At 43.1% G+C, this 14935-nt stretch overlaps 1 protein-coding gene across 4 annotated transcripts in view; it reads right to left on the bottom strand.

The window, feature by feature from the left end:
* Positions 1–14935, bottom strand: part of AUP1 (AUP1 lipid droplet regulating VLDL assembly factor) — a 111675-nt gene that overhangs the window by 33494 nt on the left and 63246 nt on the right. For 3 of the 4 annotated variants that reach the window (XM_029595856.1, XM_029595873.1, XM_029595882.1), the window contains exons 6-8: positions 10844–10917; positions 1837–1903; positions 1285–1390 (exon numbers count right to left, since the gene is read on the bottom strand). In XM_029595856.1, coding sequence (XP_029451716.1) covers positions 1285–1390; positions 1837–1903; positions 10844–10917 — 247 coding nt within the window. The remainder of the gene's footprint in view (positions 1–1284; positions 1391–1836; positions 1904–10843; positions 10918–14935) is intronic. The other variant, XM_029595864.1, reaches the window with a different exon arrangement.

The following is a 14935-nucleotide window of genomic DNA, read 5'->3' as shown; positions in this document are numbered from 1 at the left end:
GTCAAGTCTTCTGGGGAACCTAAAATGGCCGCTTTTCCCGCGCTGGCAAAAACGCCGCCCCGATATAAAAAATGCCACTCAGAGCTTGGGGGAGAGAGACTCACCGCCCCACTGTAGCTGCTTCCAGCTGAGAATTTTTTTTTTTTTATATATAAACGTTACCAAAAATAACAGGGCTTCTGGTTTCCTAAGGTCGAAGGGAGCTGTCCAGCTTCAGCTCAGCCTGAAAGCAAGGAGAGAGATAGCCCTAAAAACAAAAAGCAGATGACCCAAGCTGAAAAGTCACCTAGGTGGCCTCGTGAAGGGAGGGATCTGGACCACCAGATTTGCACCTCATGGATGGGAGCAAGCATACAAAAAGGTCACCGACCTCCAAACAGGGAAGGGTTCCCCCAGGGAACCCTACCCCTGGGAGACATGCTCCTGAGAAAAAAAGGAAAAAAAAAAAAAAGACCAAAAAATCACCAGAAACTGCAGGTGAATGCACCAGCCATCATCTGCTGGAGACAGAGAAATACTGAGGAACTGCAGGTAGCACCAGTGCTTATCAGGCAGTGACAGTTAAAAACTGTCTCCATCTGCTGGCACAGATGCATAAACTCAGGAGTCTGGAATGATCCGGGTACGTACAGGGAACATTCAGATGTTTTTTGGATTCAGTTCCAATTCTCAGCTGCTCAGAGAAACTACAAGAGACCTGGGAAAAAAAGGGATTTTTGAATCTGAAAACAGCCAACACTGGGCCCAGACTTTTCTGGTCTGGGGGACTGATACACTGACATTAGGGATAAAGTACACGACTGCATCTACAGCTAAGTGTATAAGCAAATCTGCTCACCACGCAAAAATGTTGCTAGCAGTAACTTTGTTATAGGTTTGACAGTTGCATGGTTTTGATTGTAAGTATTACTGTCCTTAACATAAGGCACGGAGCAGCTGTTACCACCATTAGAAACTTGCAGGGCAGACTGGATGGACCATCTGGTCTTTTTCTGCTGACAATTCTATGTTTCTATGCAAGTTATATAAAAGGTCACGTTGTAAATTGCTACCAAGGTTGGTGTTGGTATACAAACTTTCAGAACTTTATATAGTTCACAATGGATCTGGTTCCTTCAATATTGTTGGTCACCAAGGAGGTGAAAGGCAATGTTGCTGTTAAATGATAAATAGCTATGAGTTCCAGAAAGGACAGAAAAAAAAAAAAAAAAAAAAAAGCAACTGCAACCTGCAATATGGTTTAGACCCTTCAAATTAAAATAACCACAACTGAAAGATACAGACCTGTAATGGAAGTGTGAGGTGGGACGTGTCTCTGCCTCTTCAGGTATTCTGCTTTGTCTGCTCCAGTAATATTTGTAGAAACCACTCCCAACTCCACTGCCAGCAGCTGCAGAAAGAGAACCAACTAAGGTGTATAACCGTTGACAGAACACATGTACATAGCTGAACAGAGCATCAAGTCTTCCCTTTTACCCTCCTAAATGAGATCCTCTTAGCAACACTACGTTAAAGCTATAATACAGTTTAGTAACACATTAAGTAGGTCAGTGATGGCCTAAATACTACTACTTGCGTTTAAGCTGGTAAATTACCTATCAGGCTTATCCATCAAGGCTTGGTGTTCTGCTATAAGAAAATTTGGCAAAAACTAAAAATCAAAACTTTTAATACGAGCTGCCAATCACTTGGGCCTTTATTTCCTAATGGAAACACTCCTCACTTCCAACCCTTTGAGTCAGACTGCTATCTCTCTAAGAGGAGAAGGGTTGTATTCATCTGTTAAAGTCTTAAGCGTTCTAATCCAAAAGCCATCTTCACAGCCCCTCATCTTACCTCTTGGACTCGCGATGCCATAGCTTCACTGGTGTCTTCAGCATGCCTCAATATGGGTGGCATCCACCTGAACAAAATGAATGCAAACCTCAGTCTCACTAGAGAGAGATGATATTTTGTTGGTCCTGGAGGTTGGGGGAAAGTAGCTCCCAATATAGGACCATCAGAATTGAAGAATCTACCAGGCTCAGAATCCCGAAAAGGGGAAAGTGTATGAAATGGCTAGGATTCATAGTAAGTAGGGGTCCTAAAACAGTTCCAGGCATACAGCTTTCCAGATTTTATCTATCATAAAGGAAGCCAAAGGAGATCAGGCCAAAATGTGTTTTTAATTTGTTTTATTTTAATATGTTGGGAACTGCCTTGGTCAGCTTGCTGTTTTGTATGGTATATAAAAATTGTGAAATAAAGTTATATTTATTATATTCTCATAGCTTGCATGCCAGCTCCAAATGCAGTTTATAGAAAACTGGAAGGAGAGCAACATAACAGTATATAGAGTCTGCTGCATGGAGTCCATGGGTTCTTGTGGGGAAATATCTGGAAATGACTTGGGGATTCCTGCAACTCAAGCAGATTGTGTACAAAAACAAAAAAAGTTGTGTCTATTTTCCTGATCTTTCCTTTGCTTTCTCTTTTAAAAAAGGCAAAACATTTAAAATACTGTTAGCTTCTGTCCTCTTATTTCTGGAGGAGAAAGCATGCAAGATCTCAAGCTAAAAATTGAACCCTGGGCTCCTTTACCCAGGATTCTCCAGTGAGCAGTTCCCTTTCACTGGTACCCTGGCTTCACACTGTACTAAGCAACCGCTGCCTGGAGCTCCCAAAAACATGTTTCATTTGATGCCCACGGCAATGGTGCATATGTATGAATGGTGCCCAGCTCCTAAGACAGGGTCCTTGCTGGTCAGTGCTGCCTGAGTGGCAGCGAAAAGCTCAGCCCTTCACCTTCTTGTTGATTGTTACAACCAAAACAAGTTACTTGCACTTGGGAAATCATTTCTCTCCACTGACAGCTTAAGTTTGCAAAACTATAAAATGGATAAAAAATAAAGGAAAATGTCATCTGAACATTTTAGAGAAATACACATTTATATAGAAACTGAGGGGTGCATATTCAGCTGCTGAGCAGCTGGGTAAGTTAGCCAGACACATTTATCTAACATATCCGGTTATGTTAAAGTTAGGTGGATATGTATAGACAGCTAACTTTAAACCAGCCCTACAGCATAACCAGGGTTAGCCAGATAGGTTAACCAGCTTACTGAATGTATGAGTTAGCCTGCTAACTCCGCTTCTCCCCAGAGTACCTCCCACCTGCTCCAGAACACCCCCCGATTTATCCAGCTAAATACTAGCCAGATAACTCATTATCTGGCTAGAATTCAGCCAGAAAAGACATTTAATATCATGGCTAAGCCATTTAGATTACTTAGCTCCATTTTCCGAAGAAAATTAAGACGACAATATTCAAACTCTCCTGAACTTAATACTTTTTAAAACTGCACAAAACTAATATTTAAGGAGTAAAGTTATTAATGTAAAAGCTTGAAGCCTACTGAAAGTATGCTTAGTAAGTAGGTTTTAATGTTAGCAATGAAAAAAAAAAAAAAAAAAAAAAAAAGGACAATGTCTTCATATTCCATCTCAACAGCAACACCTCACCCCCCTCAAATTAATTTTAAAGCCTCCTCCTTTAAAGCAGGATGGGTAAATAGCAAGGATTTTATAAAGTCTGATTTAAATCATATTTTATTTAAAATAGAAAATGCTTTCCTTTTGAAATACGCTTGTTTAAAACCAGTCTGCATTTAATAAAAATCTTTTTTTTTTCTTTTTACAAATAAGGTAGAATATAAGAAACTGAAAAGACTGCTAACTATATGAAGAATTAGAAAGAAATCCTCCAAGGTTAAAATTTTAGTAATAGGCCACAATCATATTCTACATTGAATCTGATCCAAGGGACGCTGCTGTTCGGCTTTATACACTTGCAAAGCAGTTCACTGCAGGCACTAAGAAATGTTATCATGACCCAACACTGAGGCCAGCTGGTTGGTCTTATAATTACTTCGGGGGGTTTTTTTCCCAGCGTGCTGCTAGGCCCATAAATCAAAAAAAGTTATATTTTGGATTCTTTAACTGTAGCCTACAATTTAAAGATTTTTGTCATGTTTGCATGTATGAGAAAAAAAATATAGTCTAAGCAAAAATCTAACAATGCGCTCAATAGCAACAAACCTAGTATCTGGATTGTCTGTCCACCAAGAAAAACATGCACAATTTAAAAAAAAAAAAAAACAAATACAAAAACACAAAAAAACCCTTATCAAAACCAAAACGTTTGTATTCAATATTTCAGATAAAGTTTCAGGCAACTGGGTAGAAATCTTTTTTCTATCAGGACACTCTGAACAGATGACCATCATGTGACTAAATGTAAGCATATGCTCTGCATCCACAGGTAAAACATTTCCCTGTACATCTCACCATATTCTGATTCTGGCGTCATCTCAATAACAGCATCACAAACTCCCTCTACCACCAGGTGCATCGTAAAATAAAAACAAAGTCGACTCTGTACCTGCCTATTATATCTGCCATACCTCAGCAGCACTAACTCCAAGAAATGAAACCGCAATAACCCTACTCATGAATAGGCAGTTCACCACCAGTGCAATATCATATTGAGAAAATACAAAGAGACAGATACAAATCCCCACATACAAGTAAATTACCACATCTCAGTCCCATACGCATCTCAGTCCCATACGCATCTCAGTCCTACCTTCACCTGATATAAAATACCCTAAATTACAAATATGGAAACAAAACTGGAATGGAAACCTCAAGACCACCTTCTGCATGCAGTGCAAAACTGGAGACTAGAAACAAAAATATATTTATCCCAGGACAAGCAGGATGATAGTCCTCACATATGGGGTGACGTCACTGGACGGAGCCCTGACACGGAAAACTTTTCTGTCAAAGTTTCTAGAAAGCTTTGACCGACACTGGCACACTGAGCATGCCCAGCATGCCATGATCCCCGTGTCCACAGGGGTCTCCCTTCAGACTTCTTTTTTCCGTGCTGCAGTAAGCATTGCTTTCAGGAGCTCTGAGAGAAATTTCTCAGAACTTTTCCACACAGAAACACTTGAAGTTTTACTTCAAATAATTTTTCCCTAGACGGGTCTCCATCACGTACATTTATTCAACGCTCGGTGAGTACTTTGCCCTGGTTTTCGGTCGGTTCCTGTCACCTCACTAACGGTTTCCTTGGCCTACCAACTGAATTGCGGCCTTCCCTCTCCCTATGTTTTTAGCCCTACAAAGCCTGTGAGTGTCCTCCTGCGATCTTCCACCTGGTTATTAGGGCTAGTGGGATAGGGACATCCATGGTTACCGTTGCCGCCAGGGCCGCTGTCTAATCCAGGCTTCTGTCTAGTCCCTCGGTACCTTAATAGCGGTCGATGCCCCCATCAATACAGTCTGTGCCTCCATCGATGCCAATGCCTCCTCCCCTCAGTCCATCGATGCCGTCGATCCCCGCATAGATTCTGTCAGTGCCATCGATGCTTACATCCATTGGCACTGATCTCTCCATGAATTCCATCGATGCCCATGTCATCGAGGGCAGTGTCGACTATGTCCATGCCATCGAAGGCCGCGTCATTTCCATCGACGATTTCACCGATGCTATCGATGACCTCGGCGAATTGTCAATGCTGCCTTCGATCCCAATGATGCTGGTATCGATTTCGCCCATGCCATCGATGACTCTTCAATTCCACATTGATTCCATCGACACCTATGCAGATACCATCAGTGCTTCCGTCAATGTTATCGGTGCTCCGCCCATGCCATTGATGCTTTCATCGATGTTTTGACATTACCTTCGAGGCCACCTTCAATACGGTCAATACTACCGTAACACCTAAATACAATGCCTTTGACTAAACAAAATACTCCATACTTCGGGTTCTTTACCAAAGCCCTGTATCATCCTAGGGCACTAGACAGTACCAGAAGCAGTACAGGCTTGCTGACAATCTGTCATCATTCGCCATCCAAGACAGCGAGGGCATCACCTCGGTGCTGGGGTAAGACTGGGCCGAGCACTGTGGCAGTCCGTCACCAGCACAATCCAGGACATCGGTACTACCTTACTTGGTGCTGGAGAATGACCAGAGTGCCGAGACAGACATCGCCACTGCCTCTGTTACACACACCGGTGGCAGTTCCTCTGTGCTGGAGAATGACCGGGCCGCGCTCTGAGGTATACCTATTCTGCACTGGTGTCACTGTACATTGAGCCAGTTGCGAAGCAGGCCCAGGTTCATGAGTCATGTACCTTCCCCACCACAAAATAATGTGGAAGCGCCAGACACACCTAGCCTATCTCCTCTGTAGCTGTGCTACCATACCAGATTACAGAGTTGAGTCGAACAGGCTGTCCTCGATACCTCCCGAAATCCATGGAGCCATCGAAATTCACACTTGTCCTTCTACGATCCACCACGAAGGATGGTAAGTACTCTAATCCCGCTTCAGCTACAATCCCATCGAGGCCTGGTCACTAAATTGGGCCACATGGTTTCGTAAGGTTCTAGGTCATGTTATCTTCCAAGAACCATATTAGTGTCACATATCACTATTGCTGGCTATGATTGACACAAAACCAAGAGAATCTCTCTACCAATAATTGGGATTACATCGAGACATCCTCCCGTTTTCAGCAACGTGACTCCGCTCTCGATAATACTCTGGCTTCTGGATCCTGATTACGGTTTGAAGTCCCAACTGGCAGAGGTTGTCTTGTGTGAGTTTTTTTTTTCACATTTCAGGGGACTTTTTATAAACAGGTCACTGGGATCCCTATGGGATCTCCAGTGGCCCCCTCAATTGCCTGTCTCTACATGTCACAATTTGAAGAAAGATGTATTTACTCTAGTCATTTCTTTTCTCAAATTAAGTGCTATAAGAGATTTATTGATGATCTCTTTTGGATTTGGATGGGTGATGAAGTCTCATTACAGGAATTTGAGGTGTGGTTAAATGCTGCTGATATTAATCTCCAGTTCACTTTTCATCATAGTAAGGAGGATATTAGCATACAATGTATTAATCAGAAAACTGAGACCTCAGTGTTTGTATAAAAAAAAAAAAACAAAAAAAAAAAACACAACACAGATAGAAATTCCATCCTACATTTTGAGAGCTTCCATCTGAGGAGACTTAGAGAGCGTGCCTGTTGGCCAATTTCTCAGATACAAGAGAATTTGTTCTTCTGTCTCTGAATATAAGGTAAAAGCTGAATCCTTATCCCAGAAATTTTGGCACATGGGTACCCCAAGAAAGTTGTTAGACGAGCCTTTAAGCAGGATTTATATGCCCAGAGGGAGAATTTACTGCTGAATGTTAAAGAATCGGTGGAGAGGATTGTGTGTGTGTTGCCATATTCTGTAAGATGTGACTCTCCGAAAAATTATAGACAGACATTGGAACTTGTTGAATTCCATTCCAGGATGTGAGGAACGTCCGGTATTTGCCTATTCTAAAAGTCAAAATCTGAGGTCCCTTATGACTAAAACAGTGGATAGACAACTTGTGGCTGTGGATACAGATGAAGCATGTTCTGTATGTTCAGTGTGCCCCAATAGGTTACGACTGGAGAGTTATCAATATGATAAGTATCGAGAGCCATATATATTTAAAGAGGACTATACATGCACTACCAGGAGAGTTGTGTATGGTATATTGTGCTCTTGCCAACTGTTATATACTGGCCATACTAAACGTCAAATTAGATCACATATCATCGAACATAAAAGTAATCTGAGGATTAAAAAGGATGGAGCGCCATTGGTGGCACACTGGAACCAAATGAAACATGGGGATGACCAATTAAAATTTTGTTATCACTCAGGTTAGGGCTAATATTCAAGGTGATATTACTAGTATTTTATGGAAACTTGAACAGAAATTCATATTCTGCTGGCGATCAGTTCAACCGCATGGCTTGAACATGGGTGTTGATTGGGAAGCATTTTATAAAATAGTTTGTATGTGGTATATTTAGTGCAAATTATGCGGTGTGTTAGTGAGTGGTTGGTTGTTTGTTGTGGTGTCTGAGTTGAGTAATGTGGGTTGGTGTGAGTGGTGTGATGTATGTTGTGCTGTGTTGTGATTGGTTGAGTGAGTGATTGCTTGTGAATGTTTGTTCTGGTGCCTGAGTTGTGGATGTTTGGGTTGTTGTGAGTTTGGTGAATCTGGTCAAGAGTGTGTTCCTTTTTGAATCCTTTATGAATTGTTTTGACTGGTGTTGGTTGTGGACGCAATGTATTATGCTTCAGAGAATGTAGTATTAGTCGCGTGTTTTGATGTGATTGGTCCCGTTGAGGGACGTGAATGGACGTGGTGAGGTAGTGGATTATGTCAGTGTTTGATTGGGTTGCGAAGTTTGGGAGATGTGTTGGGTGTGGCGGTTTGAGTTGGTTTATAGGCGGAGTTTCTCGCCATGCAGTTAGCTGTGCCATGTTCTGAAGATCTGTTGGGTAGTGCTGTGTTTGGATTTCGAATTGGCTGTATTCTTGTAAGTGTGGGATATGTTGTAAGCTAAGGAGGGTTTTGATTACTGGTTCTCTGTCAACATGAGCATTTTGGAATTTTGAGAAGTTATTTATGTATTGTGTACCTTGCTTTGTAATAGGTACATATAAGTTGGATTTATGAGAGAAGATAGAAACAGTATACCGAAAAGCGTGCAGCGTATTGAAGCTTTTGTGAAGGTTGGTTTTGAGATTGATATATAGTTGCGGTCATGTGATTTGCATAAAACACTTTTGTGGAGTATTATCTGTCTATTTCAGGTGGTGAGTCCATGCATGTGATGTGCAGCCACTTTTCTAATTTCAATTGTGGAGAAAGTGAGTTTCTTTGCTTGTTGAGGTTGTGGGTGATAATGTGGGGGAAGATGCTGTTTTGAATATTTGTTTTTATAAGATAATTGGTTTTTTGTTTAATTTTTTGAAGGACACAGTAACCGCTGGTCTCTTGTAGGTGTGATGCTTCAATAATTGGAAAACTGGAGAGTTTTACTAATCTTTGGTTGGACCGGGAGTAAAGCGTCCCCTGAAGAAGCGGCGGCAAAACAGGGATCCTTGTTGGGACGTGGTGGATTGCCCCCATATGGAATGAATATGTGGTGGAGCATGCCCTAATGAAGATAGCTTCAACCATTAAAGCTTTGGTGGTCTTAGAGGTGTGAGGGATGTGGTGGAGTGCTCCCATATGACATTAATACGTGGTGGAGCATACCGAGATAAAGATAGCTTTAACTCTAATAGATTGGGTAGTTTTTAGATGTGTGGTGTTTTAGTGAGTGGGGAGTGTGTGAGATATGAATGCATGAGTGTTTGGATGGGATTTTTAAGTTAGTGCTGCTATGGTGGGGTGGTAATGCTGCTAGTTCATTGGTGCTATGGTGGGGTGATAATGTCCATGAGGTTGCACATGTTTTTGTATTAATGATGTAATTATGGAAACATCTGTGAATTCAATGTGTATGTAATTTTATTAATACATGTTTGAAATATACTGATAAATATGTTCTGGAAAATGTTTAACTGATGTATTAAAAATTTATAGATTAATACTATTGGATCCCCTATGTATGTGTGTATTGTGTAAAGAGTAGGGGGTCTATATTCTTTTATATTCGACACATCATGATTGGGTTCTCAGACTGTACTTTAAACACCGCTTTGAAACTTTCTACCACTTGAATATCAGAATATACCCAGATGTATCAAGGTCTACAAAGAAAAGACGACCCCCTAACACGTAAGCAATATTACTAACCAAACGTTTCCCATCATTGCTACCCACTGAATCCATTCATAAAAAAATGTTTAACCTATGTTATCCCCTGAATATATTTATAAATCTCCCATAACCCTCTCTCTCTAAAACTTCCATAGCCCACCCTAAATCAATCTGCAAAAAACATTCTATATATGTCACACTGTTAAAACATTGTTACATTTTACCCTATATTATCTTTTTAACCTATGTAACCATTGTTACATTTGATTGATCCTAAAACCTAAGGTTGCTCCTTGTTATACTCTAAATTATACTGTTATAGACACAAAGTTACATGTAAAATAAGAAGCCTTTCCCTTCTTAGAACCTCCGTTATACTGTGAACCGATGTGATATGCCTGATCGAACACCGGTATATAAAAACAAACAAATAAATACATTTCTATTACTTAGGCTGAGAGATTTACAGATTGCAGCTTCTTTTGTATTGAAATTTCCATGCAAATGTGTTAAATATAAAGATTCTTATGGGGTTTTTTTTTTTTTACCCCATCTCTAACATTTTTTCTTTGTGATAAATCTATGGCGCATGTTGAGAATAGAGGGGGCCTAATCTTCCTCCGGATAGCTGAGTGCCCTATTGAATTATAAGCCCGCTGTCTCCACTGCTTCATAATGTGTGTCGCTTTTTCTTCATATGAAGAGATTTTCTTTTCCCTTGCCACTGGATCCTTTATAGTGGACTTGGGATTGAAGATTTAGCTTCTTGATTTCCTTATATTTGATTGTATATTGTAATTTTGCTTTTCTCTTTCCCTTATCTAATTCAAGATGCTTTCTTGATAATGTATGGAAATTGAATTAAAAAAAAAAAGGGAGAAATGTAGCTCTTCCTTTAGTTTGAGGTGGAGCAAACTCACATTTTTGGTGGCCAAAGTTATTCTATTGCAATACCCAGTATGGTAGACAATAGCTAGATGCTACCACATGGGCATAGAAATAGACTATCTTGGCCACGAGAAATATGAGTTCACTTCACTTCAGGCCAAGGAGTGAACCTGAAAAAGTTTTATTACATCAGCCCCATCCACATATCAAGGCTATAGGCTTTGTTCTCAGCCTTTATTACCCTCTCCCCTGCCCCCCCTCCTACCCCATGAGAGTGAGAGATAGTTAGTACCTTACTTGATAAACTGTGAAGGGTACAAAGAAGGTCCAAAGCAGTTCTGTGATCCAAGAAGAGTCAGCCAAACTCTATCAGGAGAAGAGCGAGAGAGAGAAAAGAGTAAAGATGAGAGTTCTACCACAACCAGGAACGAAAGACGAAATGGCAAGGAACTAACTAGGGATTAAACAAAATAAGCAAAAATTCTTAAAAAGAATACAATTAATTATTTTCATAGCAACAGGCATGCTTTGATCTTTCTGTTCAAGGCCAGGCAAACAGAGAATACATTTTTTTTTGGGGGGGGGGGGGGGGGGGGGTGGAAGCAGCACAGTCAGTCATTCAGATCCTATTTCAAATTGCAAATCCAGCCAGCTGGGCTGTATTTAGGGAGAAAATTTATCTAAAATCTTCTAAAAATGTACAACTTTATACAGTTTTGCCATAGTTAGCTGCCATTAAACTCTTCTGCTCTTAAATGTGAATGTCTCAAAAGAACCACATATAAAATACCAAAACACATTAGGATTGTTCTTTTGAATACAAGTGTTAAGCCATTATTCCATCATTTTCTTCTTCCCCAAAAAGGAAGGGTCCTTTCGCCCAATACTCAATCTCAAGATGGTCAACAGGGCCCTCATCGCTCCGTTATATCAGTGGTACACGAAGGGGAGTTCTTGGCTTCCTTGGATTTGAGGGAGGCCTATCTCCACATTCCAATATTCCAAGACCATCAGCGCTTCCTTTGCTTCAAGATCCTCTGCCAGCATTTTCAATTTCAGGCCCTGCCCTTCGGGCTGGCGACCGCACCGCGCACATTCACCAAGGTGATGGTTGTCGTAGCAGCGGCACTACGGAAGGAGGGGATTCTAGTGCACCCTTACCTGGACGACTGGCTCATCCAAGCGAAGTCCGGGGATCTTTGCCAACGTGCAGTCGTCAGTCGTCCATCTCCTCCGCTCGCTGGAATAGGTTGCCAGTGCTCTTGGCAAGATTCTTACTCCCTCGCAGACCCTGGACTTTCTAGGAGCCCACTTCAATACCATGCTGGGCAAAGTATTCCTTCGGGACCGGGCGCAATCTCTGCTCACTCAGGTGCAGCGCTTCAGCGGTCTTCCGCTCCCCACTGCATGGGATAACCTCCAGGTTCTGGGCTCTATGGCTTCAACTATAGATTTAGTTCCTTGGGCCTTTGCACATATGCTTCCTCTACAGAGTGCGTTACTCTCTCGTTGGAAGCCAGTGTCTCGGGAATTCCAAGCACCCCTCCAGCTGACGGACTCGGCCAGGGACAGTTTGTCTTGATGGGGAGCAGTGTGCGAAAGACAGTCAACTCAAGGTCGATGGACATCCTTGCAGGCATCATGGCCGATCAATCGTCTGGAGACCAGAGCAGTCCGGCTCGTGCTGAAGTGTTTTCTCCCCTTAGTCCAGGGGTGAGCAGTGCGCATACTTTCTGACAACGCAACGAAAGTAGCGTACGTCATGTATCCTGGGAGGCGGACAAGTTGATGGCGTGGGCGGAACGCCACCTCTCCAGGCTAGCGGCATCCCACATAGTGGGAGAGGACAATGTTCAAGCAGACTTCCTAAGCCGTCAACACTTGGATCCAGGGGTGTGGGAACTGTCCGAGGTGGGGCAGATTCTTTTCCGTCTATGGGGACACCCCCCCCCCCCCCCCCAATCTGGATCTAATGGCCACTCAGCGAAATGCAAAAGCTCCGTACTTTTTCAGTCGCAGAAGAGCATGGCGTGGAAGGAGTGGATGCCCTGGTCCTCCCGTGGCCGCGGAAACTCCTACTCTGCATATTCCCCACTCCCATGGCCTCTGGTGGAAAAGGTGCTTCGGAGAATAGAAATCCACCAAGGGCCAGTAATCCTCGTGTCGCCGGAATGGCCTCGAAGGGCGTGGTTTGCGGACTTGGTCAACATGGCAGTGGACAGTCCTCTTCGCCTGGGACATCTGCCGAACCTTCTACGTCAGGGACTGGTATTTTTCGACTGGGCAGATCGCTTCTGTCTTGCGGCCTGGCTTTTGAGAGGCGCAGGCTGAGACGATGAGGTAACATGGAGGCCGTTATTTCTACTCTCCTCAAAGCCTGGAAAACTTCTACGTCCATCACATATGTCCGTATCTGGAAAGTATTTGAGGCCTGGTGTGTCTCTATGCATATTCCTTCACATTGGGCTTCAGTAGCCAATGTTCTTTCCTTCTTACAACGAGGTCTAGAGAAGTTTGGCCTACAATTCCTTGAGTTCAGGTGGCGGCGCTCGGTTCCCTTGTGCGTCACCTGGGTGGAGCTCCTCTTTCTTCTCATCTTGACATAGTGCGGTTCTTGTGTGGAGCAAAGCAAATCAAACCACCTGTTCAGTTTGTATCCGTCTTGGAGCCTAAATTTGGTCCTCAGGAGCCTGTGCGCTCCACCTTTTGAGCCGCTGGCAAGAGCAACCATCAAGGTTCTCACTCAAGACAGTTTTCCTGGTGTCTAGCTGTTCGGCTCGAAGGATCTTGGAAATCAAAGTTCTGTCGTGTACGGAGCCCTACCTACGTTTCACAGACTCGGGTATCTCCTTGACCATGGTACCATCTTTTCTACTTAAGGTGGTTTCCGCCTTTCATTTGAATCAGTCGGTGGAACTTCCATCTTTTCCGGATGAAAAGTCCAGGGAACTTTCGACTCTGTCAAGCGCATCCTCATTCGATATTTGGAGGTTACTAATGATTTCCATTTGTCGGACCACCTCTTTGTACTTTGCAGCAGGCCCAACAGAGGACCACAGCATCGAAATACTCTATTGCTCGGTGGCTAAAAGAAGCTATTTCAGCCTACATCGGTGCTGGTTGTTTGCCTCCAGAGGGCATCAAGGCTCATTTGCTTCGTGGTCAAGCAGCATCCTGGGCAGAAAGCCAGGCTGTCTTTCTGCAGGAGATCTGTAGAGCAGCTACCTGGAAGTCCTCGCACACGTTTGCACGGCACTATCGGTTGAATGTCCAACCACCAATGTTTGGCTCTTTTGGTGCGCAAGTCATTCGAGCTGGGCTGTCCGGGGCCCACCCTACGTAGGAAGCTTTGGTACATTCCACTGTCTGGACTGATCCGGGTGCGTACAAGGAAAAGAAAATTATTCTTTACCTGCTAATTTTCGTTCCTGTAGTACCACAGATCAGTCCAGACGCCCTCCCTAAGGGTTCTATGGGATAGGGATTATCTTCAGCTCGACTGCTTAATTCACTTAGGATGTCTCTGTGACTGACTAAAGGTTCGTTTTTACAAGTTTACAGTTCAATGTTTTTCTTGAACCATCCAGTGTTTTCTTACTTGCTTTGATATTCTTTATACTGAAGGGGACGCAGAGGGCGCGCCAACCTTTTAGGGGCCGTCCTTACAGTTTTTGCTCTGACTCCATCTGCTGGAAGGGGGACATAACCCACTGTCTGGACTGATCTGTGGTACTACAGGAATGAAAATTAGCAGGTAAGGAATAATTTTCTTTTCCTTGTACGCACCCGGATCAGTCCAGACAGTGGAATGTACCAAAGCTTCCTACGTAGGGTGGGCCCCGGACAGCCCAGCTCGAATGACTTGCGCACCAAAAGAGCCAAACATTGGTGGTTGGACATTCAACCGATAGTGCCGTGCAAACGTGTGCGAGGACTTCCAGGTAGCTGCTCTACAGATCTCCTGCAGAAAGACAGCCTGGCTTTCTGCCCAGGATGCTGCTTGACCACGAAGCAAATGAGCCTTGATGCCCTCTGGAGGCAAACAACCAGCACCGATGTAGGCTGAAATAGCTTCTTTTAGCCACCGAGCAATAGAGTATTTCGATGCTGTGGTCCTCTGTTGGGCCTGCTGCAAAGTACAAAGAGGTGGTCCGACAAATGGAAATCATTAGTAACCTCCAAATATCGAATGAGGATGCGCTTGACAGAGTCGAAAGTTCCCTGGACTTTTCATCCGGAAAAGATGGAAGTTCCACCGACTGATTCAAATGAAAGGCGGAAACCACCTTAAGTAGAAAAGATGGTACCATGGTCAAGGAGATACCCGAGTCTGTGAAACGTAGGTAGGGCTCCGTACACGACAGAACTTTGATTTCCAAGATCC

The sequence above is a fragment of the Rhinatrema bivittatum genome, chromosome 1 (assembly GCF_901001135.1).
Source record: "Rhinatrema bivittatum chromosome 1, aRhiBiv1.1, whole genome shotgun sequence".
Classification (NCBI taxonomy): domain Eukaryota; kingdom Metazoa; phylum Chordata; class Amphibia; order Gymnophiona; family Rhinatrematidae; genus Rhinatrema; species Rhinatrema bivittatum.
This window is presented reverse-complemented; position numbering and strand designations above follow the sequence as displayed.